This window comes from Aspergillus pseudonomiae, assembly GCF_009193645.1.
Source record: "Aspergillus pseudonomiae strain CBS 119388 unplaced genomic scaffold BDV37scaffold_123, whole genome shotgun sequence".
Taxonomy (NCBI): domain Eukaryota; kingdom Fungi; phylum Ascomycota; class Eurotiomycetes; order Eurotiales; family Aspergillaceae; genus Aspergillus; species Aspergillus pseudonomiae.
Window position 1 is genome coordinate 18178 of NW_022476115.1, and position 27911 is coordinate 46088.

General features: G+C 46.2%; 11 protein-coding genes across 11 annotated transcripts; 7 read left to right on the top strand and 4 right to left on the bottom strand.

The window, feature by feature from the left end:
• Nucleotides 1–385: 385 nt before the first annotated feature.
• BDV37DRAFT_263524 (PaaI family thioesterase) lies at nt 386–1201 on the top strand. The gene has a single exon (XM_032083568.1). It carries the CDS (start codon nt 531–533, stop codon nt 999–1001), a length of 471 nt encoding a protein of 156 aa, XP_031935646.1. The 5' UTR covers nt 386–530; the 3' UTR covers nt 1002–1201.
• Nucleotides 1202–1752: 551 nt separating this feature from the next.
• On the top strand, nt 1753–4806 carry BDV37DRAFT_276186 (PX domain protein; the record flags this gene model as incomplete). Its single annotated transcript, XM_032085522.1, has 2 exons — nt 1753–2282; nt 2331–4806. The coding sequence occupies 2 exons, from the start codon at nt 1753–1755 to the stop codon at nt 4804–4806; spliced, it is 3006 nt and encodes a 1001-aa protein (XP_031935647.1).
• Nucleotides 4807–5083: 277 nt separating this feature from the next.
• Nucleotides 5084–6025, top strand: BDV37DRAFT_263527 (transcriptional coactivator p15/PC4 family protein). Its single transcript, XM_032083569.1, has 2 exons — nt 5084–5419; nt 5482–6025. Exons 1-2 carry the CDS (start codon nt 5138–5140, stop codon nt 5713–5715), a joined length of 516 nt encoding a protein of 171 aa, XP_031935648.1. The 5' UTR covers nt 5084–5137; the 3' UTR covers nt 5716–6025.
• A 3108-nt stretch (nt 6026–9133) lies between these two features.
• On the top strand, nt 9134–13064 carry BDV37DRAFT_32597 (uncharacterized protein). The gene is made up of 2 exons (XM_032090454.1): nt 9134–10137; nt 10234–13064. Exons 1-2 carry the CDS (start codon nt 9238–9240, stop codon nt 13030–13032), a joined length of 3699 nt encoding a protein of 1232 aa, XP_031935649.1. The 5' UTR covers nt 9134–9237; the 3' UTR covers nt 13033–13064.
• Nucleotides 13065–13255: 191 nt separating this feature from the next.
• BDV37DRAFT_263538 (putative C6 finger domain protein) lies at nt 13256–15679 on the bottom strand. Its single transcript, XM_032083570.1, has 3 exons — nt 15563–15679; nt 15258–15497; nt 13256–15154 (listed from the first exon to the last, which is right to left on the bottom strand). The coding sequence occupies exons 2-3, from the start codon at nt 15417–15419 to the stop codon at nt 13397–13399; spliced, it is 1920 nt and encodes a 639-aa protein (XP_031935650.1). The 5' UTR covers nt 15420–15497; nt 15563–15679; the 3' UTR covers nt 13256–13396.
• Nucleotides 15680–16468: 789 nt separating this feature from the next.
• On the top strand, nt 16469–18210 carry BDV37DRAFT_263539 (uncharacterized protein). The gene has a single exon (XM_032083571.1). It carries the CDS (start codon nt 16675–16677, stop codon nt 18148–18150), a length of 1476 nt encoding a protein of 491 aa, XP_031935651.1. The 5' UTR covers nt 16469–16674; the 3' UTR covers nt 18151–18210.
• A 42-nt stretch (nt 18211–18252) lies between these two features.
• BDV37DRAFT_32657 (aminopeptidase P family protein) lies at nt 18253–20396 on the top strand. The gene is made up of 4 exons (XM_032090455.1): nt 18253–18269; nt 18328–18582; nt 18658–19690; nt 19760–20396. Exons 2-4 carry the CDS (start codon nt 18413–18415, stop codon nt 19958–19960), a joined length of 1404 nt encoding a protein of 467 aa, XP_031935652.1. The 5' UTR covers nt 18253–18269; nt 18328–18412; the 3' UTR covers nt 19961–20396.
• On the bottom strand, nt 20288–21303 carry BDV37DRAFT_288608 (uncharacterized protein; the record flags this gene model as incomplete). The annotated part of the gene is made up of 3 exons (XM_032088300.1): nt 20288–20815; nt 20874–21009; nt 21092–21303. The coding sequence occupies 3 exons, from the start codon at nt 21301–21303 to the stop codon at nt 20288–20290; spliced, it is 876 nt and encodes a 291-aa protein (XP_031935653.1).
• Nucleotides 21304–21947: 644 nt separating this feature from the next.
• Nucleotides 21948–24896, top strand: BDV37DRAFT_32685 (bifunctional aminopeptidase/epoxide hydrolase). Its single transcript, XM_032090457.1, has 10 exons — nt 21948–22645; nt 22705–22789; nt 22874–23096; nt 23150–23267; nt 23324–23443; nt 23502–23627; nt 23706–23719; nt 23772–24000; nt 24057–24544; nt 24599–24896. The coding sequence occupies exons 1-10, from the start codon at nt 22124–22126 to the stop codon at nt 24723–24725; spliced, it is 2052 nt and encodes a 683-aa protein (XP_031935654.1). The 5' UTR covers nt 21948–22123; the 3' UTR covers nt 24726–24896.
• Nucleotides 24897–25066: 170 nt separating this feature from the next.
• BDV37DRAFT_276193 (uncharacterized protein) lies at nt 25067–26168 on the bottom strand (the record flags this gene model as incomplete). The annotated part of the gene is made up of 3 exons (XM_032085523.1): nt 25067–25584; nt 25648–26041; nt 26100–26168. 3 exons carry the CDS (start codon nt 26166–26168, stop codon nt 25067–25069), a joined length of 981 nt encoding a protein of 326 aa, XP_031935655.1.
• Nucleotides 26169–26275: 107 nt separating this feature from the next.
• On the bottom strand, nt 26276–27829 carry BDV37DRAFT_32703 (TIP41 family protein). Its single transcript, XM_032090458.1, has 3 exons — nt 27453–27829; nt 27004–27394; nt 26276–26904 (listed from the first exon to the last, which is right to left on the bottom strand). Exons 1-3 carry the CDS (start codon nt 27785–27787, stop codon nt 26791–26793), a joined length of 840 nt encoding a protein of 279 aa, XP_031935656.1. The 5' UTR covers nt 27788–27829; the 3' UTR covers nt 26276–26790.
• Between the last annotated feature and the right edge of the window lie 82 nt (nt 27830–27911).

Below are 27911 nucleotides of genomic sequence, written 5' to 3' on the forward strand. Positions count from 1 at the left end.
AGGTTCCATGGGTGCCTTTGAGGAAAAAGAACCGGGACAATACAATCTATGATCTATGTAGATGTTCACAGACTAGTAGTTCGTGACTGTTGTCAAATGCTTTTACCTGTATGTCATTATAAACCGAAGTATGTAATTATTTATTCGATGAAAGCTGCACTGTTTCCGCAAGCTTGAACTTTCGAGTAGTCTGCTCTACTGAGGTACCTGTTGCATAGGATACCTACTGACAAGCGAACTCTACTATAGCTATCAGTGTGGATTACCATGGGCATAATAAATTGTTTCAGAAAGTAATAGGCCCTGATGCCTACCTGGTATTGATATGACTGTACGGAGTACTCGGTATAGATTTCGGCCAGTTTCTTCTGTATTGTGCAGTACATGAAGACAGCCGACACTAGTGTCCTTTAGTATACTACATACTACTAGTAGTAATCGTGAGGGCCCGCACCGACAAAAAAACAAATTTGTCCTCTTCCTTCCCGCAGAGTACCTTTTTTTTTCCCTCTCAGTTTCTCCTCGGATGCATGGAAGTCCCAAACAACACACAACAATATAACATGGACTCAGAGCTACAACAAGTGCGGAAATCCTGGGAGCGTATCCGAGCCGCTAGTCCCATATATGCGTTTCTTCTTAATGATATCGAAATCTACGACGCCGAAAAAGGCGTGTTTCACTCCCGGATTCAAGTTGCTTCTCACCACCTTAATTCAAAGGGTACTTTGCATGGTGTTTTCTCGGCCTGTGTCACTGACTGGGCAGGCGGATTGGCAATCGCTTCCTGTGGCCTCGACTCTACGGGAGTGAGCACAGATATTCATGTCAATTACCTTTCTACGGCGACCACTGGGGACTGGCTGGAGATTGAGGGTCGGGCTAATAAAGTGGGGAAGTCACTCGCTTTCACATCAATTACTATTTCTAAAAGGGCCGAGACTGGGCAGACAACAATTGTTGCACATGGAACCCATACAAAATATATTAAAACACGATGAACTCCCCGTTGTGGGGATGCGCCGGGTCATACAAACATCGCAGGCTTGAAGATCCACAAGGGCCAGGTAGCCTCAAAGAAAGAAAATAGGGAAACAAAAACTCCATATGTCCTTGATTGATATTAATAGTACCGCCATTATCTCTACATCTGGCATGAAACATGTGTACTTTGAATTCTTGGATTCACTCGGATGACAGAGAATAATTCCACTCTTAGATACCGTGTTTTTTCGGCAGTAAAGCAAGGCAATAACAAATAGAGACATTTCAATAACTTCTAACAGCTACTTCTCGTGTTGGATTGGTGCTTTTTTAACCACGGGAGTTGCTGTGATGTATCTGGAATACAGTGTTATCAACAGCATAAACTACCATCCCTATTTAGAGATACACCTCTATATCTGTACCTGAAAGCATATAATTTTCTTGGACTCGTACCTACATACGTATGCACATAACTTTGCCTCTGGTATGGTTAAGTCAAGAATAGGGTGGGCCGCATGGTTCATATCGGTACATTCCCGTCGGGTATCTAATTAGTCTGACTGGGTCTACACAGTACTAAGTAGTTAGCTTGCCCACTACTATCTACTCCGTTCTGTACCATGAACTTACCATAGGAGCAGTGCCTAGGAACAAACACACCCGTGCCTGGTCCTGGCAATTATTAATGAACAGGTGACAATTCTTAATTCCTTCTAGACCTGCTTACCACCTGTGGCAAACTGTCATTTCATGGGGTCAATAACCATGGACACTCCCGGCGATGCTCCTTCCCAGCCAAATGAAACTAACCTCCCCGACCAAGCAAGTGTTGCAGAACAAGCCGACTTCAACAACCATGGGACCAATATAGCGCAGTCAAAAGAGCTTGTTGATTTTGTCATTGGTTTCCTTTCTACTGCTAGCAATGAAGTTCTGCTCGGCGTCTTTGCTGGCTTGGTGGGCACAACATATATTCTCCTGGGAAGACTTGGTCTGCTCTTGATCGGGGTAACCAGTGGCATCGTCCTACATGCGTCATGGGAGGGGGCGAGCACTCATTCCTCTAAAAATGAACTGGATTGCCGACTTCTTAAGAGAAGAGAAATGGGATTGGATATAGCTCATAGGTTACTGGATTGGTCCAAACGCAATACCACAAGAATTAAATCAAACGATAACCTCCAGAACCTTTCAAATGATGTGGTTGAAATAGAACCGGGCTACACTTCTTTCCGTCCGAAGACAGCTGCCGCGTTGGAATCACTGACCGATGCGGTGATCAGGGACTATGTCAAGTAAGGTCTCACATTTCTAAATAAGACAAGAGCTTACCAAAGAGAAAGTTGTTGGTATGAAACGATCTTGCCATCCGAGATGACGTTTCCTCTCTCCTGTCGGAGGACATTGATCAGTTTTGTCACCTCTGTGTCAACACACCTTTCACGTAAACGGCCAGCAGACACTTTTTTGGAATTTCTCACAAATTCATCCTCCATGTTAATCGTATTCCTGAATGAGTTGTCTACAGCGATTGAGACTATTGGGCCTACCATGACTCCGGAACAGATTATTCAGCGTTACCTAGAATATTCCCCGGAGAGCAGTTTGGCAAATGTCTTAGCAGGCCAACAACAACATAAGAAACTCAATTTGATAGCGGACGATATATTGGCCAGCTTTTTGGATCCGAAAGCGTATGCACTGCCTCCTCTAAGGGATTTCCTTCGCGAAATATTAGCGGGTGTTGTCCTTGAATCCATCATCTCGAGTCTATCACGTCCAGAGTTCATCAATGGATGGATCATTCATCTTCTTAGTGAAGGCGATTCTGACATCATGAGTGCAATCGATGCCGGTGTTGAAGGGGCGCGAACTCATGGTGTAACCGCAGCCAAGGATTTCAAACAAGAGAATATGCCTCTTTCAACTCTGAATGAAAAGGAAATAGGTTCAGAGGCTGTTCACATAGATAAAGCAACTGAAGAAGCCATGGTGGAAGCCAAGCGACTAAGTGCCATGATCGCAGCACAAGACTTGCACCATCAAAATGCTGAGCAGTTGGTATACAATGATTTTCAAATCCCATTTTCAAGCGGAGAAGATCCCACTTCACAGCCCTGTCATGGGAAGGAATGTGTTGAGCATGATACTAGAACGCAATCAGTGGTTGAGAATGTGAACGTCAAGCAGACTCAGAAGATCCATGAGCCTGCATCTGAAAGGGCTTTCGAACTAAATCCTGCAAGGCGACCCTCACCGTCTTCGCTACATTCAGCAAGTTCCTTGTCGTTGAATCAAGCATCGGAGAACGACATAAATGCCACCTTGACTCTCCATCGAGCTTCCATAACGGTAGATGATGGCGTAGATCTGGGGGGGAAGACATTGCTACGATCAAAACCTACATCAAATTACTTAGTCCAAATTGAGCCGGCGTCTGCGTGCTGCACAGGATGGATGGTTTTCAGGAACTACACAGACTTCGAGTCACTCCATGAGACATTAGAAACGATTTCGAGATTGAACGGAGTTCAAAAGTTTACAGACGATCACCCTATCCTGCCTGCTTGGAAAGGACAGACAAAACAAGCATTGGCGTGGAGTCTGGAGCGATACCTCCAAGATGCCCTTCAATATGAATTACTCGCAGAGAGTGAAAGGATGAAGCGGTTCCTTGAGAAGGGTGGAAGGCTTGGTCCTGCATCTGCGGGCACATCCCTAAAGGCTGGGTTCTCTTTCCCGAGTCAGGTTTCCCTCGAAAATGTCGGAAAGGGGTTTCTAGGCGTCTTAGCAAATGCACCCAAAGGCGTTTCCGATGGCAGCAAGGCTGTTTTTGGCGGCATGACCGGAGTGTTCGGCGTGATGTCTGTTAAGAAGACTTCATCAGATATGGTTACGAATAGTCATAATCATAATACTAATATCCCTACGCAAAATGAAATCCTTCCGCGCAGGTCTGAAGACGCTGGAAATCGGAGACGACATTCACTGGAGCCAGATAAGGGAACGGACGATACTCAGCTATCTTCCAGGTATCAGAGGCATAGTTCGCCACTGTTTGAAGCTGCGCCTGCTACCACGGCCATGAAGGGAGCCAAACCCTGTCAGGACATACCTCTTGGCAACCTGGCAGAAAATGCAGAGAGCTCAAGCCAGGTTCCAGCCGCAGAAACGGAGCGAGTTACTGCTTCTTCTAGCTTGGATTGCAAACATCGTGGTTCGTTAGGACACTCTGCGGGTAGGCCTAGGGAGGAACATACCCATACCCAAATAGAGGAGTGGGCGAATACTACTGCACAAGATATTTCAGACGGCCGAGGCAGCCCTATCACCCAAGAAGAAACCCGGATAGCTGTGGAACTTATTTTTGCAGTGATAAATGAATTATATACACTGTCATCTGCCTGGAATATACGCCGGACTCTGTTAAATGCGGCGAAGTCATACATATTACGCCCTGGAAATCCAAATATAGAGACGATTCGCAGCTTGTTGCAAGAATCCATGATTGAGTCCAACACATCTGATGAAGCACTTGGTTTGTATATCACCAAACTTCGTGAGAACGTCCTCCCAACAGAAGCTGAATTGAAGTCTTGGCCTTCAGCACCTAACGATGCCGAAAAAGAGCGTCTAAGGGATACTGCACGAAAAGCTTTCGTGCAGAAAGGGCTGCCACAGGCCTTGACAGGTGTAATGGGAGCAGCTGCCAGTCGCGAAGCTCTTGAGAAGGTATTCGATAGTCTCCAGGTCCCAATCATTGCGCGAGGGCTTGTATTTTCTGTTCTCATACAGGCATTGAGGTCCCTGATTTTTTAATGTGCCCTTACTACCACGGCCTGGAATGAGTGCTGTTTAGGTACAAGTTAACTTGTGGTCCTATAGCCCCTATATGTCCTAGTCTGTTTAGAAAGCAGTCATAATGATCTTTTCTGACTTTTGTGGCAATAGTAGCAGCTAGAAGGACCATTTCTAGCAAGCTTATAGCAGTAGATCACGTGATGATAACACAAGATAAGGGCTCTGTCTTGTATCTTGTAGTACTGTCTTTATATCAACTTTACTGACAGACACTACTTTACCAAAGATCAACACAGACTCTTCCGCCTACTCTACGCATCTCAATTGCTTTTGAAAAACAGCACATGCCATGGCTTCCGGATTTAGAAAGCGCGCGTCAGGTCCTGGTGAAATTGTAAACGATGAACATCCCCAGTTAAAAAGAACCAAGTTTACTTCAAGCAGGAGCGCCGCTGCTTGCGACTCTGACAAACGTCATACGTGCGTTACTGGAAATATTGATGCAAATGGGGATCGATACTGGGAAATATCAAAGATGCGCCGAGTCACCATTTCCTCATTTCGAGGAAAGACTCTGGTTAATATTAGGGAATACTACGAGAAAGATGGCCAAGAGCTTCCCGGCAAGAAAGTTGGTCCCTCTGTAGCCATCTTCCTCATACTTTTATTGTATCCTGCTAATTATTCATATAGGGCATTTCGTTACAAATCGACCAATTTGCCTCCCTTCTCACCTTACTGCCTGATATTGAGCTTACACTGAAGGATCTTGGAGTGTCTATTCCACGACCAGATTATGCTGGCGGACATAGTATCCCAAATGAAGATCACAATGAAGCTTCTGATAGTGGTGGTAATGGGCTTGGAGCCTCGCAACTGCCACGAAAAAACATTGAAGCGACAAGTGAGGAGGAGAGTGAGGAGTAGTTTTCCAGGAAGTGAAAGGCGAAGTAGAAATATTGTTTACAAAATAGCCTAGTCACTGTAATTCAGGCGCACCAGTCCTATAAATCCAGGATATGGTCTGCTAGGTGACCTCCAACCTTTACTCTGCGTTAATGTCATGCGAATAGCCTTGATACATTGCAACTTTTTAACACGCTTGTTTCTTACGCCAATAGTATGCCATGATTAAGCCGCTATGTCAGATTTATGTGCGCCCCGTCTTTATCGTGTATAGATTTTCTTACAAGTCCTCAAATGGAAACCTACTGTCTGGTCTAGTTAGATACTTGGGACTCGTACATACCGACTGGCATTGTCATGAATCTAGATGGAATGTGATTCTTCAGTCTCCATTTGTTAAATATAAACACCGTTGCAAGATGTGTGGTGTCATAGACTGGGAGCGAGTTTGTGGGAGTTTAACGGGAGATAACTATTTGTAAAATTATCATAAATCATAAATAACATGACCCAGGTCTAAATTATAACTACAATACAACGAGTTGCCTTGCGCATAACCCGGACAATTTGAAGGCATAGAATGCTACGAGCAAGGCAGATATGGATAAATTCAACATAGTATAAGCTTTGGGTATTGAGAGTCAAACATGTACCGGTACATCATGATGCTACTTGTGGTAGGTCATATACACAGGCTCGTGGTGGAAACTGATACGTCCACAGCCGGCTTGGGTGCTATTTTGCTAGCGAGAGCTTCATAGAATGTGGCCATGCATCCATAGAGAAATTCCCCGGAATAGCTTTCTAGCTTACTTCAGACCTTCGGAATCCCGAGTCGCTCAATAGCCTAGGGCCAGGACTCCGATTTGGGCAATCTTGATAGCCCTTGGTCGCTGTAGGAGCTAGTAGTTGTCTTGTCGTTCCAGCAGGCCATTTGTTACCGCAATTGTGTTTTAGTATATATTTCTGATTCTCTAAGTATCTATCAATCCACTTCTAGAAATATTGCCATCTGTGAGCTTGAGGAGATGCTACGAACGTCCTTTGAATAGTGCACCCTGGCTGTGAAGGTGGTGCTACACTACAAGTACCGATCTGCTGAAGGAGACGGCAGCTTATAGACCATGCCGAAATGGCAATATTGGTTACTCTTGAAACACATTCTGATGGTATTAGTAGGGCAAATGGACTCCTGCAACTCTCATATCGTCCGGAGCTCATCAGAACTCATGGAATCCGCAGACTACTAAAGAGACATTTTGCTGTGTAACGTAGGGCGAGGAATCTACTAGCTCTTATATCAATATCGGTACATTTCTCTAATGCCCCTCACATATCTGGGGATGGTCCTAAGCCATAGTTAGTTAAGTAAACCATATTAGTCAAGTGTAATTACTACCGTCGACCATAAAGATAGCATCAATGATCGCACAGGATTGAGTATGCTTGGTACTGGGTAGGTAATATGTACTATCTTCCTTCTAGGGTATGGCTACGCGAATATCCATACCAGTGTTCATCCGTTTTACGTACAGAATACTTTGTATCGACCCTGGTATATACAGTACTATACATATACCTTATTGCCATGTTTTCGTATAAACCTCTTTTCGCTACAGTACGTCGGACTGGTATTATGGGAAAGAAAGAAGCACGGGACTTGAAAGGAAGAGGACAGACAACAAATTATTTCTTGTATATACATTTATACACAAGACACTGCGACTCCATACTCTCCACCTCTATGTATCAATGCAGAGGTCTCATTTTACATAGACAATAGTGCAACTGTGTCACACGGCTTGCATAAAACCCAGAATTTGGAAGAGCCTGTACCTATTTTAGCAACGTATGAAGGTGTTATTAGTATAATACTTTTATAATGCTATTAGTGATGTGTGAGTAAAGGTAGATAACAGTACAATTTATTACATGCCAAATCGAAGAACAAGAAAGAAGTACAGCAAAGGATAAAAAGAAATGGTATCTCAACAGTATCAGAGCACTATGTGAAACTGAAATGTACGAGTAGTTTATCAAGGTGATTACAGTGTACTTGGTGCAACCCAGGGCCAACAATCCCCATTTTAGATGACTGGCGTCCATCCCATTGGACTACATGGTTCTTTTTTGAAGTTGGTTGGCTATCTCCCTACTCCGTACAGGTGTTCTCATATACCTACCATTTCCAGAGCACATTGGCCGGTCTGGTTATTCCGTAGAGAGCGTTCTGTTCCAGAAAGCCATAACTATTTCTGGGATGTTTTTTGGAGGGGGCCCGGGAAAGGTATCTATCTATCTTAGGTACCTAATTAATAGGACCCACATGGAACATAATGATAGTAGTATTACCTTTCTAAACATTCGGGAAGTTAAAAGGTATGTACATATAGTACTGTACCTAGCGGCCCCTTTTTCCCACTCTAGAAAAGAAAATCACACCGGGATCAATCCCCTTTTCTCTCTCGAGGCTTCTCATCTACAAATCTCAAATATTTCACGTTATTTGCACCTCATCTCTGCCGGCTAATTTTCTCTCCTCGAAATTTTGTTATCGGATCTATGGTGCTGCTATACCATCAACTGGTTACATTCAGCTTCATTGACAAAAGGAGTCCAAATCAATTTAACCCCACATTAGTTCCTCCGTCCCCGTTTCGTCAGAAAGAAGAATATTACTTCAGATCGGTACGTGTTACCCTGCCCACGGACCACTCCTCAATGTAAAGATGCCAATGAGATACTGTCATTAGTCCTCTCATAACCATTATTTGTTTAACTTACCGTTTCCCAGTAGTTGGATTCTCAAGGTCCGCTCCACTAATAAACTCTTAGCGATTGACTCAAGTTACCACATCCTCGCTTCCATCTACACGGGAAAGCCACATTGACGGCAATTCGACGGGGCAGCTCCCGGAGCCCTCATAGCTGTTTATCTGAAATAGTGATCAGTCTTGGTTTTCTTGAAAAAGATTGCGCAGCGGAACTTCGATTACGATGTATAGCGACCAATGACGATTTAGGAGATAATTATGCCCTTTACGAAACAATTGCGCCAGAGTAACCGGCCATGCGTTGAAGCAAGTATATACTAATAGGGGAGCTAGAGGAGTCGGTATACACTTATTACATGCGGATTTTTTCAAGGCTACCGAGTCGCCCTCATATATCAGCTTCTAGAGTTCGAAGAGGATGAGCAATACGCCAGCCACACATACACATATTTGCAACGTCCCCCATATCCGCGGCGCACTCCAATTCTATAAACTGCAGACCTCTTGGATCCAGGAAGATCCGTCCGTTTCGCTTTGATCATTATCATAGACCTATCCATCTCAAAGTGGCTATCATAAAATAACAACCAAGAGCGAAACCCACGACGGCGAATCGAAAACGCAATACACCGCACGCCGTGTTATTTTACAAGACACCCCCTCACTCAACCTCTATCAGTTCATATATCATCCCACTTTCCTCTGTGGAATCTGACCGTTTCTGCTGTCGTATTGTTGACACGGCATTGGCCGCCTGGTCCTTGTAAGCATGGCCCATAATTCGGCTTCGGAAGGACATGGACGTCAGTCTAGACCCATGTCGCCAGGATACACGTTCACCGCAGACACAGCAGCTCCACGTTTATCCCGAGCCAATTCTTGGAATAGGTTTAAAACCAAAGGCCCTGATACCACCGACCTTACTTCTAGACTTGGAGCGGCAACACCGACAAGGCCCGAGCTTGTCTCAGAGCTGGTTCCGGGCTCCCCTTCAACTAGCCCAGGTGACCATATCCAAGAAGGCCTTGGCAGTTTGAATCGCTGGTCTCAGTCAACGTCATCTAGCAAGGGCTCGCCTATGTATGATAGCTACCATCGAACGATCCCTCCTAAAACATCTGCCTACGATGATTACACCTCTCCCAAAGGCGGCGCAAGTGCGGAGAGGAGCACTATCCCACACCTACCTCCTCGTGTTGCCGCACCTACGAACGATGAAAGTCCATTGCAAGGGCCCCAGTCTCCGCACTCGATCGGCGCGGGCCACTACATGCAAGTCCTCGAACTTGGAGATCACAGTGATATATCGGCCTTCTCGACAGATGCTATAGATTCTGCTCCATCGCATCAGGATCACGGCTCCACGTCGATTGCTACTAGCCTTTTTCAAAATCCATGGTCGAGATCTGGTACTGATGCACAAGCAGCCAACCGGAGTTCCCAAATGTTTACTGGTAGCGAACATACTCATGGGAAGCGGCGACGAGGCCATTCCCAAAAGGCAATGCTGTCTAAAGCTTTACAGAAAGCCAACACTGCTGTGCTTCTTGACAACGCGGCAAATTTCGAAGGCGCAATGGAAGCCTACAATGATGCCTGTCAGCTACTGCAACATGTTATGCTTAGAAGCAGCGGAGGTGAGGACGAAAAGTCAAAACTTCAGGAAATTGTGAGTCTTGCTTCAGCGATGTCTTTCCCTCCTTTCTTTCTTTCGTCTCCCTTTTTGGCCTTTCCACTCTTTATACACAGGGACTAAATTTCATAGCGTGACACATACATGATTCGTGTAACGGAATTGCAGCGGATGGATTTCTCATTTACAGAACCCAACAGCAAAGCTCTTCCAGAGCGACCCCTCAGCCAGGAGTCTTACAGTGAAATGTTCCAGTCCATCGAAGAGGATGAGAATGAGGAATCGCATAACGAAAGCGGAAATTCTTTGCAGCGCAGCTCTGACGATCATCAGCCAGTGCTAGACGAAGCAAGGGTATTAGCCTCTAACGGAGTCCCAGCGAGGTGCCAGTCGTTATTGCCTTCTGCAATAGATGATGATCTACATTGCCTGACCCTATCACCACCGGCCACTATACAGAACGATTTGTCTCAGACTGAATCCTTTAGATCAAGCAGGGGTGAACATCTAGAAACGGCGATGCAGTCTGGGTCTGGGCAGGCCTCTAGGACACTAAGCCTAGATGATGATTCGGCGCATCACCTTCGATATAATGACTGGGCTTTACTGAGTACCCATGCGAAAGATGCGTACGAGTCGACATCTTGGCTTGATACAATCGATGAGTCTGGCGCGTCTTCACCGACTTCCACGCGCTCTAAACTTTCATCTGTGTATTTACGACAGGGGGGGAGCCGCCACTTCAGTCACGGCACAGAGGCTGAATTTGATGCTGCTCTTGATGCCGCTGTTGAGGCTGCTTATGATGAGGGTTTTGAGCCAGCATTTGAGCCAAACGAACAGTATGATGGTGGCATTGATAATGATGACATTGTGGCGAATGCCCGTCGAAATATCGAGCTGGCGAAACAGAAAGTAAGGGAAGCTGAGCATGAAGCGCAAGTGGCAATGGCCCGTGGCCGAGAGGTGCGACATTTGCAGCAGCCGTTTACAATCGACCACTCTTATGGGGTTGACTTGGATTATCTGGACGAGGAAGCTGAGGAGGAGGAGCGTTTATTGGAAGAGATGACCAGGGGTTATATCATGGACGATTTCAACTTTGATCTCCAGTCAAAGTCAGCTCTTCCTCGACAATCCGATTCTAGCAGCTTTCCCGGCAGGACTTGGGAAAGTTCGGCTGTATCCAACACAGCAACCCCCGGAGCAACGTTATCCCAACTTCCAGAAGACTCTGCTCTGCCTGTAGTAAGTGCAATGGCAAAACAGGCGACAGAGCCTCTTTCAACCCAGGCAAATGCTCCTGCCGTTTTACCCAAACCAAACCCTGTCCCGACGCCAGGTCCGAGCGTACGTGCTCGGAGAATGTCTGGTCAGAAAACTACAGAATTAAAGATCGAAACAAAACCTCGCTTGAGAGCAGACTCGGATATATCTAGTCATGGTCAATCCTTGGGACCTGCAGCCCTTCAACCACCCCCACCCCTACCAAAAGACGAACCTTCAACAAGTTTTCCAATGCAGACAAGCAAAGCCCTAGGTCCTACTCCCGTCTTACGCTCGGGAGTAAGTTTGAACAAACGGAACGCATCTATTGGGTCGTTCACGGAAGATGCTTGGATGAATGCCAGTCTCGACAAGCCGACGACACAGGAAGAAGACAACAATCTTGGGGTCCCAAGAATGCCGTCACCAGCCCGGCCGATAGGCAAAGTGCCGTCAGCACCAGATAACTTAGGGAAGCTGAACTCAGGTGCGAAATCATTTCGAGCAAGGAATGTGTCAGTGCCAGGGACTGATGCCCTAATCGACTCACCAGATACTCCCAGCAGTGCGTTTCCCCCTTTTGATATTCATAAAGGGGCGGGGGTTGCTGCAGGGCCAATTTTGCCCACCCCAACTGGTGCAGCCTTTGCTCCTACTGGTCTTCCAAGTGGGGGACTGTATCTGTTCGACAGCCATATCCACTCACCAACCAATCTCGGATCACCAAATGCGACTGCAACTAATGCGCCTGCGCCCTTAGAACATTGCCCTGAGTCATTTCTCTTGCGCCCATTTTGGCTTATGCGCTGCATATATCAAACAATAGCCCACCCTAGTGGTGGCTACTTGACAACCAAACTATTTGTCCCGCGTGATGCCTGGCGTGTGAAAAATGTCAAAATCAAGGCAGTGGAGGAGAAAGTCTCAAATTGTGACTTGTTGACGGCGGCGTTGCTGAAACTGGCTAAGGTTGACACTTACGATGCTGATGCCATCTTGGAAGAAATGCAGTCCCTTGAGACCGTTCTCGACCAGGTTCAGTCTTCGCTATCGAAAAAGCTGAGCGGCGAAGTTGGTGTTCAGGGGGCTATGGCTCTATTCAAAGTCTCTCAGAGCTCAGACGATGCGGCGACCGTTGATACTTTGCCTTCAAAAACTTCCAGCGGTGCCAGCAAATCATATTTAACTTCTTGGCGCAAACTGCGTTCCAAAAATTCTGGATTTGGCGGGACAACATCACAGTCTAGTGTAAAAGAGACCAGCAGAGATAATCTGATTATCAACTCTCTCCCGATGTCTTCGATACCTAATATCCAACCTGTTAAGCGCAATACAACGCAGCTGCAATTCAATGGACCGAATGCGAACTATATGAGTGCGTTGGCCCGTCTTTGTGATGCTGTTCAGGTGTTAGGTAGGCAACAATCATGCATATCATTATGTCGACCTTCATTGCTAACTAATTCTGTGGTGTCAGATCAAATCGCTCAACAGGTCGAAGACCCGGGACTAAAGCACTCTTCTCCAACTCTTGTTGGCTTGGAGTTGAGTACTCGTCATGCTGCAGAATTTTTTGGCTTCTATATCTGCCGGTTTGCCTTGAATGATATTGCAATGATGGTTGATAAGTTCATCAAGAGGGGTAGCGAATGGGTACTTATCTAAAAATGAAAGAGTTGATTGCGTTGCCATTCCAACAAAACCATTTTTACCTGATTTGATTATTTACTTACATAATATCCCCGAGTCCTATGCCCGGCATTTCTCTCCTTCCATGAACAATGTTAGTGACGATGAAAGTTATGTTACACCAAATAATAATTTGGTCGGCCTTTTTATCGTTTAGAGTTACATAGGGGTTAGCCCTGGACCATGTATCTATCCATTACTGAGCTGTATATATGCTATTCTCATACTTGTTTGATACAATACATATCTACCTGCACGTAAATTCTTGTTGACATTGAGGAAGATACTGCTCTTGTGCCCGGGGAAGGGGGAGAACGCAGATGATGAATATAGTTTAGGTTCACTGCCCTGTAGACCTCAAACAAATTTGCCGTCGTTTTTCTGCATCTCGAATAATTTCTGCTGATAGTTTTAAACTCGGGGCAAGGTGAGCGTATCTCTCAACCTCTGCCACTACTTCTGATATCATCCCATCCACTTGGTCTGCAGGGGGCAGCAAGACAGAAAGCGTTGGAGACATAGTAGCCCCCATAATCAACAGCGTTTGTGACACCATGGACAAAGCTCCCTGCCAAAGATATGGTAGATGACCTTCGCGGTGGCTTGTTATATTCTCCAGTTGGCGTATTGTGGCTTCTATACACCGCCGGCAGCATTCCTTTACCACTGGATCTGAAGATGTCTGCTCGTTTTCAAACACAGCCAAAATATATGGTCGGTAGATAATTGTCCTGCATGCAAAATATCGAAGCCGTAGAGCAGTCTGGACAGAGTTTGATACAGGTGTACGGGAAAGAGGAAACTGAACAGGTTGGGGCAGACTCTCATACCACTGAGAGAGTTGGTAGTCCAGCTCGGAAACAATAGGTCCAAGCGTCCCAAGAGTTAATGGGCTATCCTTTTGATAAACCATGTGGCTGACACGGTTGAGCAATCTCCTCAATGCAATTTCTGCTAAGAAGTACCATAATTCGTCGCGACCAACAGGCTCATTTTCAGATGAAATTTCACCATTTTCGTCCTCGGCCTCTTGGTCATCTTCGTCATCTTCCTCCTCGAACCCCCCAGGAAGATCAACTAGCTCTTCAAAGTGCACGATCCCTGAATGTGGTAGATCTAGTTCCGCTAGCAAGTCGCTTTCGTAGAGCAGAGCGTTCCAGTATATTCGCACACTTAATTCCTTCCATTGAAGAGGAACACGAGATGGATTGCCAAAAAGTAGCTGTAATTTTAGACTGGCATTTGACAGAAGAGTCCAGGCCTCTAGGGGTCTGACTAGGTAGAATAAATAGGCTGATGCCAATATGATACACTGTGCGGCAGGCACAGAGTTGCGCATCATTACTATAGGGAGAAGGTCCCAAGCTGCCGCAAAATAAGACAGGCCTGGAGCCTCGTTATCTGGTGAGACAGAGGAAATACTCCCATGATGACTAGCACATCCAAGAGCCAATACCAAAAGGACCAGGCAGCTCTCAGGTCCTTCTCGAAGGCCGATGGACACGGCAGTTTTGTAATACCGAGACCATGTATATGGATTAACGCAGGCGTACCAAACATTGACACGTCGAAAGAAATTCCTGATATATATCGTTGCATTTGTTAAGTCCAACTCCTTGGGGGATCTCATCTTAAGGGGCTCACGAGCCATTTCTAGTTGCAATAATGTATGAGGGTCATAGGGGCCAGCCACCAATCCTCGAATCAACGGCCACTGTAGCAGATGTAACGCAGGAGTGGTATGTACCTTTGGCATCGTTGAGATACTTGTGGGTGGGTTAGCCCAAGAGGCTAGTCCAGCAACAGACGTTTTCACGGGCATCACAGCCACGCTGGATGTCTTAACCGGTGCATCTTCACCACCGATGTTGGTATCGTTACTGGTTGCTGGTGACGTTGAGGGTAGTGAGTAATGTGCTGCTATGCTTGATTGCAGGAGTCCCTCGATGCGGTTGAGCCTTTCAATGATCAGTTTATCACCGGCATCAAGCTTGATTCCAGGCTCTCTATAGACGCAGTCGGTGTCTAGATCCGTACAGAGCTGGCACTTTGGGCGCGCCCCATTGCATTTTGTTTTCCGCAGGCGGCATATCTGACACTATTACGCTTGCCATTATCCATGATCAATGAATGTCCACGTAGTGAAAATGAAATGGAGGGTGATATAGCAAAGGAAGGGTAACGGAGGGAGAGAAGCATACAGCTATTGTTGCGCGCCTTCGGGGATATTCGGCCACATCAGAATTGGATCGCTTTTTCTTACTCGACTGCAAGTCGTCAGAAGCAGCCGCACCGGTGACTGCATCGACTTGAGCATCTCTGTCTCTTTGGGGAGAAGGAGACATGGCTTCAAACTGAGACATTACAACATGGATTGGATGTGAAGCAGAAACAGTCGATCTTCTGAAAGCAGGTACATCCTACTTGACAGGTTTCAAAGTCTGCCGTTTGTGAGTTTTCATCAGTATGTGTGGGGGACGAGTGAAGTAAGTAGCAGCTGGAATACCATAACCCACGGGATTTGATGCAAGATAAACGGCAGAGTGTCTCATAACTGCATTGGGCGAACGCAAGGGACAGAGGTTCATCTGAGCACTAAATTATCAGGATGCTGGGGTTAAATTAGTTCAGTCGGCAGGCCAGAAGTATTACGGAATAGGCATTTTCTAATTAGATTGACTGATCAATCAGGGCTGGAAAGCGGGGAACTGTGCTTTCCAGCTAATAATGGTTATAATACAGGATATGCCGTTACGCCGGCTATTAGCTTTTTTTAAAACATGTATTTTTTGTCTCAGCAAGCTCGGACCTCTTGCGAGGAACGAGCAGGAGAGATACAGACCATCGCAGCGCGTTGGCGTAGAATATAAAGTATGCATTTTTCCCCTTTGCCTTAGGGAAAGTGATCTAATAGTTAGTCGGACTTCTCATAGAGTGGCCCCTATAAATTGCTTAAACTACTTGAATTACCCAATTGCTGAGAACATACAGCCTATGGAGATTGGATGAATAAATATATAGCGTTAATAACTATTGTACGGCTTTATATTACAAGGCAGAACGTAGGATAGTACTAAGTATAGGTACTAGTTAACTATCTAGCATTTAAACCGCTCAATCCACCGAACGAAGCGAGGGGTTGCGGCTTGTAGTAAATTATACGTCTTGATGTATCTAAAGTTGGGAATGACAGTACTTAAGATGTATGTAAGCGAAGACAACACAAAAGAAAGAAAAAAAAGAAAAGGGAAAAAAAGAAAAGAACTAGAACCCAAAACTATCCCCACAGTTACCATGTACGGAGTATATACTGCGCCATAACGGCAGTGGAGGAAGCACGTGCGGGACGCGCTATTCCTCAAAAAACAAATGACGCGACTTGAAGGGGTTACATACAACAACCCATTCTAACTACAACTTCGCTTTCTGTGCACCGTTTACACGATTTCGAGGTTGGCATATCCACTCAATATATCGGAAGAGAGATAAGAAAGCAAGGAAGAAGAAAAAAAGAAGAGGAGGAGGAAAAGAAGAAAAAGGAGGTAAAGTGAAGGAAAAGGAAGCCCTAGATTGAAGCTACGGGAACGTCTGTAAAGAAGAACTGAAATCCCTACAAGCATGCCTCGTCCACCAACAAAACGCAATCGGCTAACAACAACAAAGGCGTCCGCAATACATAAGGGAAAGGCGGAGCCAAGTAACGAGTGTGACGTGAGCGCATCGAATACTTCCAGGCCACCGGCGGCACCTGATAACCAGGACGAGGGGATTTCTTCACAACTGGTATCCAGTGCCCAACAGGGAAACACTTTACGACAATCGAGAAATCAAACACCCCTGGCTAGAAAAAATGAACACGCGATCGAATCTTCTCCAATGGGGGAACGAGGTGCTACAGGCAGCCGGCCACCCACGAGGTCTCGGGGCTACTCGTCTACTCTATCCATGGCTGGACGGAAAGTTGACATGAGTTCAAGGATACCGGGAACGCCTGCTTTCGAGAGCTCAATATTGAGTAACTTTAGACGGCGACCTCGGCAAGCGAGCATTCTGCAAATGATGCAAGCAGAGGATGGGTCGTCTGATTTGGACGATGACGACTTTTTGGGTGGCTTGAGCCCCGAGGACGAGTCCACGCCCCTGAATCTTACCCGAGGAAAATCGCTTCTAGTTAGACAAGCTGTATCCCCATCTCCATCCCAGCCTTCATTGCCATCTAGTGTGGAGTCATTCAAGCGGAAACGGTCTATCGAAGAATGTCAGGTCTCTCAGTCGCCTCCAGTCGTAGCGGAGAACACTCGCAAAGGAAAGTCGCCTCATACCGGAAACGAGGACTCTCTGGAATTAGGCCAATCATTGGAGTCTTTGGAAGCGTTCAATCAGACTATGGCACCGCCTCTGAGCAGCAGTCCCCTATCGAGTCCCGTTGCCCCAGCCTTCACATCAGACTCAGCGCGGCCATTGAATCCTATTAAACAAGGCGCAAGGGTGCACTCAGACCTGACTAATGAGGCGACTACCATCCCCACAGCAACTCTACAAGACCGACTCCTCCCTCGGCGTCGCCAACGGTGCCGTGAACGCCGCGAACGTCGCAACGTGGTTGAGTTAGAACTTGCAAGTGACTCAAGTGGAGATGATACTTCTACTACAGATCAGAATGATGACGAATTGAACTGCTCAACCAGAAGGCGAACTGCCAAGTCAAAGCTAAAACCATACTCCGAAGCTCGACGGGAGAATGAACAAAGGGCTGGAATAGTGGTCAACAAGGGTGATAAGCCCAAGAGCTCCGCAAGGATTGCGAAACCCCTAAATCAAGTCCGTGAGAATCATCACGAAACAAACTCTTTCACCAGGCCTCATATACACACAGTCACCGGCGAAGAGAACCAGCTGACCGATATGTCATCGCCATTATCTTCACTGCTGGATTCGGATGCATTGGAGTTCGCCTCACTGTCAGAGTCGCCGCTGTCGGTCGATTTTCTGAGTGAAGAGCTGAGGCTGCAGGCGAAGAAATTTGCTGAGGTCGATAAATGGGAAATGGAATTTGAAGATGTCCCTGGTAGCCAAGGCAGTACATTGGAGTAGATAATTCCCTACGCTGAAGTTAGTTGCGATAGTTAACTATGATATCAATGTTGCTGCCGCCAGCTGAACCCAAGCCGAATGACTTGGCCTTTACCCGATGATAAGCGGTGTCACGCGAAGTAAGCCCCGCAAGCGAAACAGATAAAACCCCACCAGAGTTGCTAAGTTCACTTGAAGGCTCTCTGCAAGCCAGGCTCTTCTACACCTCCGTTATTTTTGTGAGTCCTAGCGCAGCTCCCGTTCATTTGCGCAAGTGTAAATCATGGCCACTGTGGATGATATACTAGCAGGCAAATATCCGGCTAAATCCCATGCGCGCCGGGTTGCCCAGCTTCTTCAGGCTCGTCATGGGCATGGTGCCCCTGGAGTGATTTACTTGGAAGCTCAGAAAACTCGTCTTATAGAGGATAATGACGAACCGATGCCATTCAGGTAACATTAATTCACTCCTTTCTATCCGAACCGTTGCTCCATAGGCTTAGTGAACTCACCATATCCGGCGACCAGGCAACGGCGTTTCTTTTACTACTTATCAGGTTGCTCGCTTCCAGATTCGTACTTGATCTACGACATTAACGCTGACAAACTCACTCTGTTTATACCTCCTATTGATGCGGAAGAGGTAATCTGGTCAGGGCTTCCCCTCTCCGCGGATGAGGCTATGAAGCTTTATGATGTTGACTGTGTGCTTGCAACGACTGAAATCAATGCCACTCTTCTTTCTATTGGCTCAGCATATGGTGGCAATGCCGTAGCTTTCGCGATTGCAGATCAGGTCTCTAGCGGAACCGAATTTCAAGGATTTGCAGAAACCAGTCTTTCCGTCCTGAAGGAAGCTATCGAAAAGGCGCGCATTGTGAAAGACGGATATGAGATCGCTCTTCTGAGAAAGGCTAATGATATCTCTGCCAAGGCACATGTTGCTGCCATAAAAGCCTCAAAGACTGCTGTAAACGAGCGTGAGATTGAAGGCGCGTTTATCGCGACGTGTATCGCTCATGGTGCTCGTGAGCAATCTTATCATCCCATCGTTGCTTGCGGTGCAAACGGGGCCACCCTTCACTATGGCAAGAATGATGATGACCTGACGGACCCTGTAACGAAGCAAAGGAAGAGCAATGTTCTCATTGACGCTGGAGGCGAGTACCGGGCATATTGCTCGGATATAACACGCGTGTTCCCCTTGGGCGGGAGATTTACAAAAGAAACCCGCCAGATTTATGAGATCGTCCTACAAATGCAGGTAGAATGCATTTCAATGCTTAAAGGAGATGTTCAATGGGAGGATGTGCATGCGCATGCGCACCGTGTTGCCATCAAGGGCTTGCTCGCTTTGGGGATTCTAAATGGCTCCGAGGATGAACTATTCGAGAAGAGAATTAGCGTAGCGTTTTTCCCTCATGGCCTCGGTCACTATCTTGGAATGGATACGCATGACACTGGGGGCAACCCTAACTATGGAGACAAGGATACCATGTTCAAATACCTCCGTGTCAGAGGCCGTCTGCCTGCAGGTTCCGTTGTCACTGTTGAACCAGGTGTAAGTCTATGCAGCCTATTTCCAACTATCGTATTATGTCCTGGTGTGCTAAACTCTGTGTTCTTATAGATCTACTTCTGCCGCTTCATTATCGATCCCTATTCTCAATCCCCAGAGCTAGGGAAGTACATCAATACCACTGTTTTGGAGCGGTATTGGACGGTAGGAGGTGTTCGTATCGAGGATAATATTTATATCACTAAAGATGGCCACGAAAATTTGACCACAGCGCCGAAAGCTATAGAGGAAATGGAAAGCTTGGCCTTGTAGGTAATATCATCATCATGAAATATACAGTGCCGATACATACGTGGGCCGTGAACCATATTGGAATACATTCTAATCTGGAAGTATCTATATGCCAGAGCTATACTTCCATTTCATGCTATCAGGCTCCACCCTAGCTGGCTAGAAGTCAACTGGTGAAGTTGTTGTGTTGAGTTGAATACACGTTATATGCAGTACCATGGTATAATTGTGTTTTCTTGAAAGAAAACGAAGAGAAAATGAAAGGATACGAACTCCGCCCTGGTGAATAATATTTATAAACCAGGTTGTTAGACGGCGCCCTTGATTGAGGATGATTGCAGGGCCCAGCTACAGACCACTCCTGAGCCGTTTCCTTCCACTCCCCTTGATAGCAGACTCGGATTCAGCTTTATCTTGAGCGCGCTTTTCTTTATGGTCAAGTACCATGCTAAATACATCAAAACAGAACTCGGGAACCTCAAGGCACAGCTTCCTGAATTCCTCTTCAGCTTCATGTCGTAGAACATGGCTTCTTAGAGCCCAGAAAGATGCTACAGGTTTCCGAATCGTAGCATCGTCGGCTGGGGTGTGGGTGTAGACATATCGAGCATAGGCAATCTCACCGTGTGAAGTGCTGTTCACACGGTGAATCTTTGAGTGGGCCAAGGTTTTCAGTGCTGGTATTCCAAGTTTATCTGCCAATGTGTATACACGTGCGTGTTTCAGTAGTTGCTCACCACTATCATCGGTTTCTCCTACAGCTGCGTCTTCGTCACTCGAGGCATCGGCGAGAGAGCTGGCATAGTTGCGGGTATATTGGAATTGGAGAAAAAAGCCAAAGGCCTCTACATCTTCGTCAGGAAGCTCAATGCGGCGCTATAGAATATTAGCATCAGGGTAAAAGATCTTCTATAACCCTTTTGATTTGACCCACAGGCCCCGAACCATGAAATACTGCGACTCGCTCAGCAAGGAAGGGCGATTCCAGAAGTAGTTTTTGGTGAGCTGTTAAAGTGGTCTTGGTTTCTCCTTTTCCTATAGTAAGTTCCACAATAGGCGACGTTAAGTATCTAAACGGCATAAGTTGAAGATCCTTGAACAGGGAAGGATGACGATGTTGCGCCATCAGATGTAACAATATAGTAGCCTTACTCGAGAAACTGAAGACCAGGATTTCTTTTTGGAGGCGCCGCTTCTTTCGGCTGGAGCTCCGTTATTCCAGTTGATAAGGACACATCTTGTGTTATAGCATCATTCGCGTGTTGGCTCGAATCCATGTCTACGTCGCGCGTTTCCGCTTTTTGCGCGTTCCCAGGACCATGGGAGCTATCAAACCCGGAAATCTGCACTTGAGGAATATCCATTGACAACCTAGGTAGTCAAAAGAGAGGGTATCGAAGGAAGGGTAAAATTCTCAGGGAGATGATAATTCGAGGAGAGAAGGCCAGTCAGAATAATACTGGGAAGTATTGACTAATAGAACTTCAAATACTTCTGTTGATGATTAAACTTTGAAGCGATGGAAATGATTAAGAGATACCTCGAAAATACATAAAGATCTAGATTTACGCGTCAGTCATTATTCAAGGTGAAGACAATGTCACATCATGTAAAAGAGAAGAAAAAATACTTACCTAGTGTACAGAATCCGTATCAGTATGTACATACCAGTATTTATTATACCATGACTAGCTCTGTGTAGTGATTTTACAGGTCAGTCGATCATGTGAATTCAAAGGCGATGAAGGAGAAGAAGAAGGGGGAGTGAGAACAGGGAAGCCATTTAGGCTATAATCTCTTACCATCATCTCGAGATTTAGCAGACATTGCGTGATCTCAAAGCTTCAAATATCACCGACTCTAAGCGTCTACAGACAATCACAGTATGGTGATTACTAAGCAAGGTTATACTATGATCATGGTTAGCTATACTGTTGGTGGTGGTAATAGCACAGTGCCTAGTTATTGTATATATTCATCTTAACGTCTTGAGAAAAGTATCCCTTCTATGTATAGGCAGTACGACGGTATGTACCCTAACACGTACATCATATCATGTATACAAATATATGTATGTACATCACCTACGGAGTACAATGATTTACCAGAGGTATGTTTATGTAATGGAAATACAAGATGTTCCCCACCTACATCCGACTGAAGAACCCTGGCCTATGACTTTAAATGAAATCGGTGTCGCCCATTAATTTCAATCATCACACACTCAGAGAATTGGGGAAGGGTTCTATGATCCGTACTTCTCTGTCTCAGCTCTGGCAATCTAGGTTCCCTCGAGGTTCTGTTGTTTACAGCTGCTATCCCATACTGTTCTTTGGAGTCACCAGACGAATTCCCTGGATCGCCCAGGCTTCGAGACGTAGCATGGCAACTATTATCCACTCACCTCGGGATCCCAACACCCTGAGTAACTATAATAATTGGGTCTCTACTCATATAACCGCAAATTTCGATATTCTATTCGAACAGAAGAAGCTTGTTGGGAATGTTGTTCATAAGTTCAAGTCCATCACCGACGCAAAATCTACGGAAATCATCTTGGATACGAACCACGTGGATGTCGGTAATGTGAAAGTCGACGGCCAAGCTTCTCGCTGGGAGCTCCTTCCCCCGCTGGAGCCGTATGGAGCTGCATTGAAGATTAAGCTTGACCAGGGTGTGCGATTGAACGAGATGGTCGAGGTTGATGTAAGTCGTCCACCACTTTGCGTATCGTCTAACATGTTGAATCTGACCTGGGCATTTAGATCTCGGTTAAGACGACCGAAAAGTGCACTGCCCTTCAGTGGCTGACACCAGCCCAAACTTCTAATAGGAAACATCCATATATGTGTAAGTTAACCTTTGCTCCTCTCCTGCAACGGGTAGGGATATTAAGGAACTGCTAGGCTTTTCTAACTTGCTACCCTCATATAGTTTCTCAGTGCCAGGCCATCCATGCGCGGTCAATTTTCCCGTGCCAGGATACACCAGATGTCAAGTCTACTATTGACTTCAACATCACTTCATCTCTTCCTGTAGTTGCTAGTGGATTGCCTGTTCGAGGCGATAAAGAAAAAGCCCAATCTAGCGGTAAAACTCTGTATCAGTTTCACCAAAAGCTGCCTATCCCAAGTTATCTGTTCGCGTTGGCTAGTGGGTATGGAGATTCAGAATGCCTGCTTGGGTTATAGACTGACTGGTTAATAACAGTGATATCTCGGAAGCTGCAATTGGGCCCCGGAGTGTCGTTGCAACCAGTCCCGACAACCTCAGGGAATGCCAGTGGGAGCTTGAAGCGGACACTGAAAAATTCATACATGCAATTGAGGTTCGCCCGATTTTGATATATAAGGATGTTATCTCCAGAGCCTGACCTGCATACAGAGAATCGTCTATCCGTATGCTTGGGGCGAGTACAATGTCCTGATCCTCCCCCCTAGCTTTCCATATGGAGGCATGGAAAACCCAATCTTCACCTTTGCGACCCCCAGCATTATCTCAAAGGTATTTCCCGAGATATACCGGTGTCACCTGTCGGTGATTTCCTGACACGGGTTTCTAGGATAGGGAAAATGTCGATGTTATTGCTCACGAACTCGCACATAGCTGGAGTGGTAATCTTGTCACCAATGCCTCATGGGAACATTTCTGGCTGAACGAAGGCTGGACTACTTATCTCGAGAGACGTGTCAGTTTGTTTGTCCCTCAAGCCCTGTCAATCCACTTGATACCACTGACAATTTTACAAATACTGACCATGTAAAAGATCCTAGCTGCCGTGTGAGTTCTAACGTTGGCGTCCTACGGATCAAATTGCTAATTTGGCATGCAGACATGGTGAAGCTTATCGACATTTCTCAGCCATCATTGGTTGGAAGTCTCTTGCAGATTCTGTGGAGCATTTTGGACATGATCATCCGTTTACTAAGTTAGTCACTGATCTTAAAGGGAAGGACCCTGACGATGCATTCTCAAGCATTCCGTACGAAAAGGGATTCAATTTCTTATTTTACTTAGAAAATCTGATGGGGAAGGACAAGTTTGACCTATTCATTCCTCATGTAGGCGCCCCCTTCCCATTTCTGTCTAGAACGACAGCTTGCTAAAATGCTTCTAGTATTTTACGAAGTTCAAAGGAAGGTCTCTCGATTCGTATGAGTTTAAGGCAACTATGCTCGAATTCTTCCAGCATGATCTGGAAGCCTCCAATCTCTTGAAAAATGTCGATTGGGATGCGTGGTTCTATGCCCCTGGCTTGCCCCCCAAGCCACAATTCGACACGTCCCTCGTTGATGTCGTTTACGAGCTATCTAGCAAATGGAAGTCCCTTCCTAACTCATCCTTTCAACCTCAGGCAAGCGATATTGAGGGGCTGACAGCAAACCAAATCGTGGTCCTCTTGGAGCAAATTCTTCTGTTCGAGCGGCCACTTACCCCTGAACTGTCGAGGATTCTGGGTGAAGTCTACGGCCTCGCCAAGAGTGAAAACATTGAAGTCGCCAATCTCTATTTCCAAGTAGGGTTAAAGGCCGGCGACGACACCGTGTATAAACCGACGGCAGATCTATTAGGCAGAATTGGTAGGATGAAATTTGTGCGACCTCTGTAAGTATAGCTTGTCTACTACAAGCCATTCCCTAGGCTAACCCCGCCATATAGGTACCGAAACCTGCAAAAGGTTAATCGCCCTCTTGCGATCGAGACCTTTGAGAAGAATAAAGATTTCTATCATCCCATCTGTCGCGCGATGGTTGAGAAAGATCTCTTCGGAAAGAGGGAAGAGTAGGTTCGATGGTGACTTGGAGAAGTAGCCCCTACTTAATTGTCTGTGCTCGAGTCTGTTATGGCTGTGGACCCTACAGTTATGCTTGGTTTCGAATTAAGGAGGTTCTATGCTTGTCCAATGTATGTGTGTGGGTGTGTGGGTGGCTGCCTCTCTTATGCAGTTTAGCAAAAGTCAAAGTATCGCGGCATCTACTTGTATCAGCATATGTTCACTGCCTATACGTAACATGCATAGATGTGGTATGAAACAGTTTACTATTGCGGATAGGGTAAATTTGCATTTAAACAACAGATGAAGAGAAGAGGGCGAAAAAGGTTATTACAAATGAGGTCTTCAGCCAATTATCGCTTGCCTTGGACTAGTTTTTTATCGAGTTCAGAGTATCCGAAAACACTGGGTTTATCGCCAGTTCGCTGGCATAGTTGAAAGACGAGATCCGCCTCGCTTACCTGAGAAAGCTCCGAAGTTACTCGCCGCATATATGCAACGACCAGAGCTATTTTCGTCCAATCCAGCTCCTTCCCATCTGGTCCGGTATGGTTTGCTTTCCATAAATTTCTCCAGATAGCGGCACCTAGCACGGCGTCTCCTTTAACAAGGCCCTCATCATAGGCCGCAAGAACACCTCTCCACTGGATGAAGAGGTCTTTGAGAAACTTGTTCCGGATTGTACGACTAGTGAACCCATGTAGGACATCCATGCGGTGCTCAGCATTATGCGAGAAGTGGTCAATCAGATGTCGGGAATAAGTCTGAAAGCTCTCGTACGACGGTAAGACTCGCAAGCGGACAGTTAGAAGGTACATGTGCAAAAAAGTAATTTGAGACCAAGTTGAGAAGGTTGGTATGAGGCCTAGGTCTGATAATGACCACGGGCATTAGTTTTCACTAATCAAGGTCGGTCAATATTAGGGAAACAAACCTTCATACCACCATCCTTTCCCAACTCCGAGATCTTCGCCGGCTTCAGTTTTAGGGACTTGGGCGCCCTTTTGAGATGCCTGAGGTATACTGTAATCTGCTTGACTAGAGCAGGCCTCGAAAAGTTTTTGTGTCATTCCATACGCCACGTATGTCTCAGCAGTGGTCCCGGGACGGGGCATAATCACTCGGGATAATCGCGAAGAAGCCCGGCGAGTCGGTAAATAAGGACTGGGGAATACAGAAACATTTCGCGGGTGACGTTGACCATAGCGACCGTTTGCGAGGGGCGCGGGAACGAGAAACACCGAGCTGGGAGTGGAATCCTGATAGGGCGCAAAAGACGTTGTGCATATTGTACGTTGCGACGAGACAGACGATCTAATTGCGGCTACCTGGGAATTGTTAGTCTGTCTGCACGATGACTTCCAGTTCTTAGATGGGGGAACGTACTTGACGTCCTGAGCACCGGGGATAGCAAAGATCCCGCAACCTTGCAGTGTACATGAATTTGGGAGGCATATCTAATAGAGAAAAACCGAGCATCAAACCGTGGCCGATTCACGCGTTAGTCGCAAATATTTATGGGTTGCCCTGCGGAGTCTGCCAATCTCCATCTTGTACAGGTGATGAGTAAGCTGCGTTTGCATTGTTTGCTGCAGTATAATGATAACACGACTCTTCCTGATTGGATACGGCTACTAGAACCTCTATGTAGGTAGTAATAAATGGTCGAGTCCAATTACGCATGGACCACATTATCATAGAGACGCTATTCATCCCCTGATCATAGACATGGTAAATGAAATTGTCGAATCTGAGGTAGCTTGAATCGCATGCCTTCATGAAGAGGATCGGCAGGGTGCTGAGACCAATGTGAAGTTAGCGTACTATCCAATTAGCCAGCTCCGATACAAGCAAGTCTGACAATTGATATGTGGTGCTAAGAGTCACAGTATCCTGTCACAGAGGGCCTGCCTGGTAAGGGCCGTTGTAAAACGAGACAGCGATGGCCGAGCTAGTCAAAGAGTGCTAAGATAATAGTCCCTTTGGTCCTTGTTATGTCCTTTCCGGCGCACCCTATGTGAAAGTGCGCAATGTTGAGGATAAATAGGATTTTACTATCATCTCATAGTTGCCTTTTCTAATCCCCTAGAGTGACTCGTTCTAAACGCTTTTCGCGAAGAGGAAGAATCTCCGAAAGCCTATTAGGGTCACGCATAGCGGCGGGAACATCATCTCTCGTTGTCGCTAGAGTCTGTAAAGCAACTATTAGCCTTCTCGGGTCGATGCAGCGCAACCTCTATCCATCCACTCTTCTTTATCTTTTAGAATTCCATTGGCGGGAAGGAAATACCTGTCGAACTGTTTCATAGTCTAATTCCTTGGACTGGAACTCTCTGATCACCTCCAAGTTCTCGAAGTCGATATATACCCTCGTATCCCTAAGCCGAAACAGAACATTGTCGAGTCGTAGGAAGAATCTCGATAGTAACAGTAGCCTGGCTGGCATAACGCGAATTTTACAGGATAGCATAGTGATGCCGTTATCAGCGAGTTCGTCTTCGTATAATATGACCTCATCAAAAAAGAGTATGGGATCCGGTCGTTTTAATAGTTCTAAGGGGATGGATCTTGTCGTTGGTTCAAATGACCGACCATTAGCCTGAACGGTGCCCGTATAGTCTGTGGTGTAGGACCAGTCAAAGGGCTTTACAACCTCCTTGATGCCCTCATGTGTCTTTTCTCTGCGTACTAGTTAATAACCTATCGCCAAGGGGTCCTTATGCAAAGGATCCTTAGTACCTGCTTCTCTGCCACTCTTTCGAATAAGCGACTTTGAGCATCGATGCACCAGTTTTGTCCACGCGATCCAGGGCGTCATACGCGTTGAAGTTGATTTCCCAGCGGCTTTTCTCATGCTGAATTGTGACAAAGTTGTCACCGAAGATCATTTCTGGCGGTGCAATTCCTAGCCTTTTTGTCATGTCGTCAATCGGCTCAGCTTTTAGTATCGGCCGCTTTTCTGTAGTGATCTTGAAGCCTTGCACGGAAATGGTGTTAGGTTTTTGAGCAGCGATGGATACCGCAGCTGGATTCCCCATGGCGAATGCAGGCACGCGAGAGCTGCTAGAACACATATTGAGCAAGTATTGCGAATGAATAGATAGCAGGAAGTGCCTTGACCCCAGGGGTTCCTTATCGAAGCCACCATTTGCGGAGGATTGATTAACCCCGCGGTGTCGGAGAAAGAGGTAGTCCGAG

What these genes read in the sequence shown, in the direction of transcription:
- BDV37DRAFT_263524 (XM_032083568.1), top strand. Translation starts at nt 531, where the DNA reads ATGGAAGTCCCAAACAACACACAACAATATAACATGGACTCAGAGCTA.
- BDV37DRAFT_263527 (XM_032083569.1), top strand. Translation starts at nt 5,138, where the DNA reads ATGGCTTCCGGATTTAGAAAGCGCGCGTCAGGTCCTGGTGAAATTGTA. An exon ending in AAGAGCTTCCCGGCAAGAAA is followed by an intron (nt 5,420 to 5,481) that starts GTTGGTCCCTCT and finishes TTATTCATATAG; the next exon opens with GGCATTTCGTTACAAATCGA.
- BDV37DRAFT_32597 (XM_032090454.1), top strand. Translation starts at nt 9,238, where the DNA reads ATGGCCCATAATTCGGCTTCGGAAGGACATGGACGTCAGTCTAGACCC. An exon ending in AGTCAAAACTTCAGGAAATT is followed by an intron (nt 10,138 to 10,233) that starts GTGAGTCTTGCT and finishes TAAATTTCATAG; the next exon opens with CGTGACACATACATGATTCG.
- BDV37DRAFT_263538 (XM_032083570.1), bottom strand. Translation starts at nt 15,419, where the DNA reads ATGTCTCAGTTTGAAGCCATGTCTCCTTCTCCCCAAAGAGACAGAGAT. An exon ending in GAAGGCGCGCAACAATAGCT is followed by an intron (nt 15,155 to 15,257) that starts GTATGCTTCTCT and finishes CAAGCGTAATAG; the next exon opens with TGTCAGATATGCCGCCTGCG.
- BDV37DRAFT_263539 (XM_032083571.1), top strand. Translation starts at nt 16,675, where the DNA reads ATGCCTCGTCCACCAACAAAACGCAATCGGCTAACAACAACAAAGGCG.
- BDV37DRAFT_32657 (XM_032090455.1), top strand. Translation starts at nt 18,413, where the DNA reads ATGGCCACTGTGGATGATATACTAGCAGGCAAATATCCGGCTAAATCC. An exon ending in GACGAACCGATGCCATTCAG is followed by an intron (nt 18,583 to 18,657) that starts GTAACATTAATT and finishes TCCGGCGACCAG; the next exon opens with GCAACGGCGTTTCTTTTACT. An exon ending in TTGTCACTGTTGAACCAGGT is followed by an intron (nt 19,691 to 19,759) that starts GTAAGTCTATGC and finishes GTGTTCTTATAG; the next exon opens with ATCTACTTCTGCCGCTTCAT.
- BDV37DRAFT_32685 (XM_032090457.1), top strand. Translation starts at nt 22,124, where the DNA reads ATGAAATCGGTGTCGCCCATTAATTTCAATCATCACACACTCAGAGAA. An exon ending in CTGTTCGCGTTGGCTAGTGG is followed by an intron (nt 23,097 to 23,149) that starts GTATGGAGATTC and finishes GGTTAATAACAG; the next exon opens with TGATATCTCGGAAGCTGCAA. An exon ending in TTGACCTATTCATTCCTCAT is followed by an intron (nt 24,001 to 24,056) that starts GTAGGCGCCCCC and finishes AAATGCTTCTAG; the next exon opens with TATTTTACGAAGTTCAAAGG.
- BDV37DRAFT_32703 (XM_032090458.1), bottom strand. Translation starts at nt 27,787, where the DNA reads ATGTGTTCTAGCAGCTCTCGCGTGCCTGCATTCGCCATGGGGAATCCA. An exon ending in AAAGAGTGGCAGAGAAGCAG is followed by an intron (nt 27,395 to 27,452) that starts GTACTAAGGATC and finishes ACTAGTACGCAG; the next exon opens with AGAAAAGACACATGAGGGCA. An exon ending in ACTATGAAACAGTTCGACAG is followed by an intron (nt 26,905 to 27,003) that starts GTATTTCCTTCC and finishes GTTGCTTTACAG; the next exon opens with ACTCTAGCGACAACGAGAGA.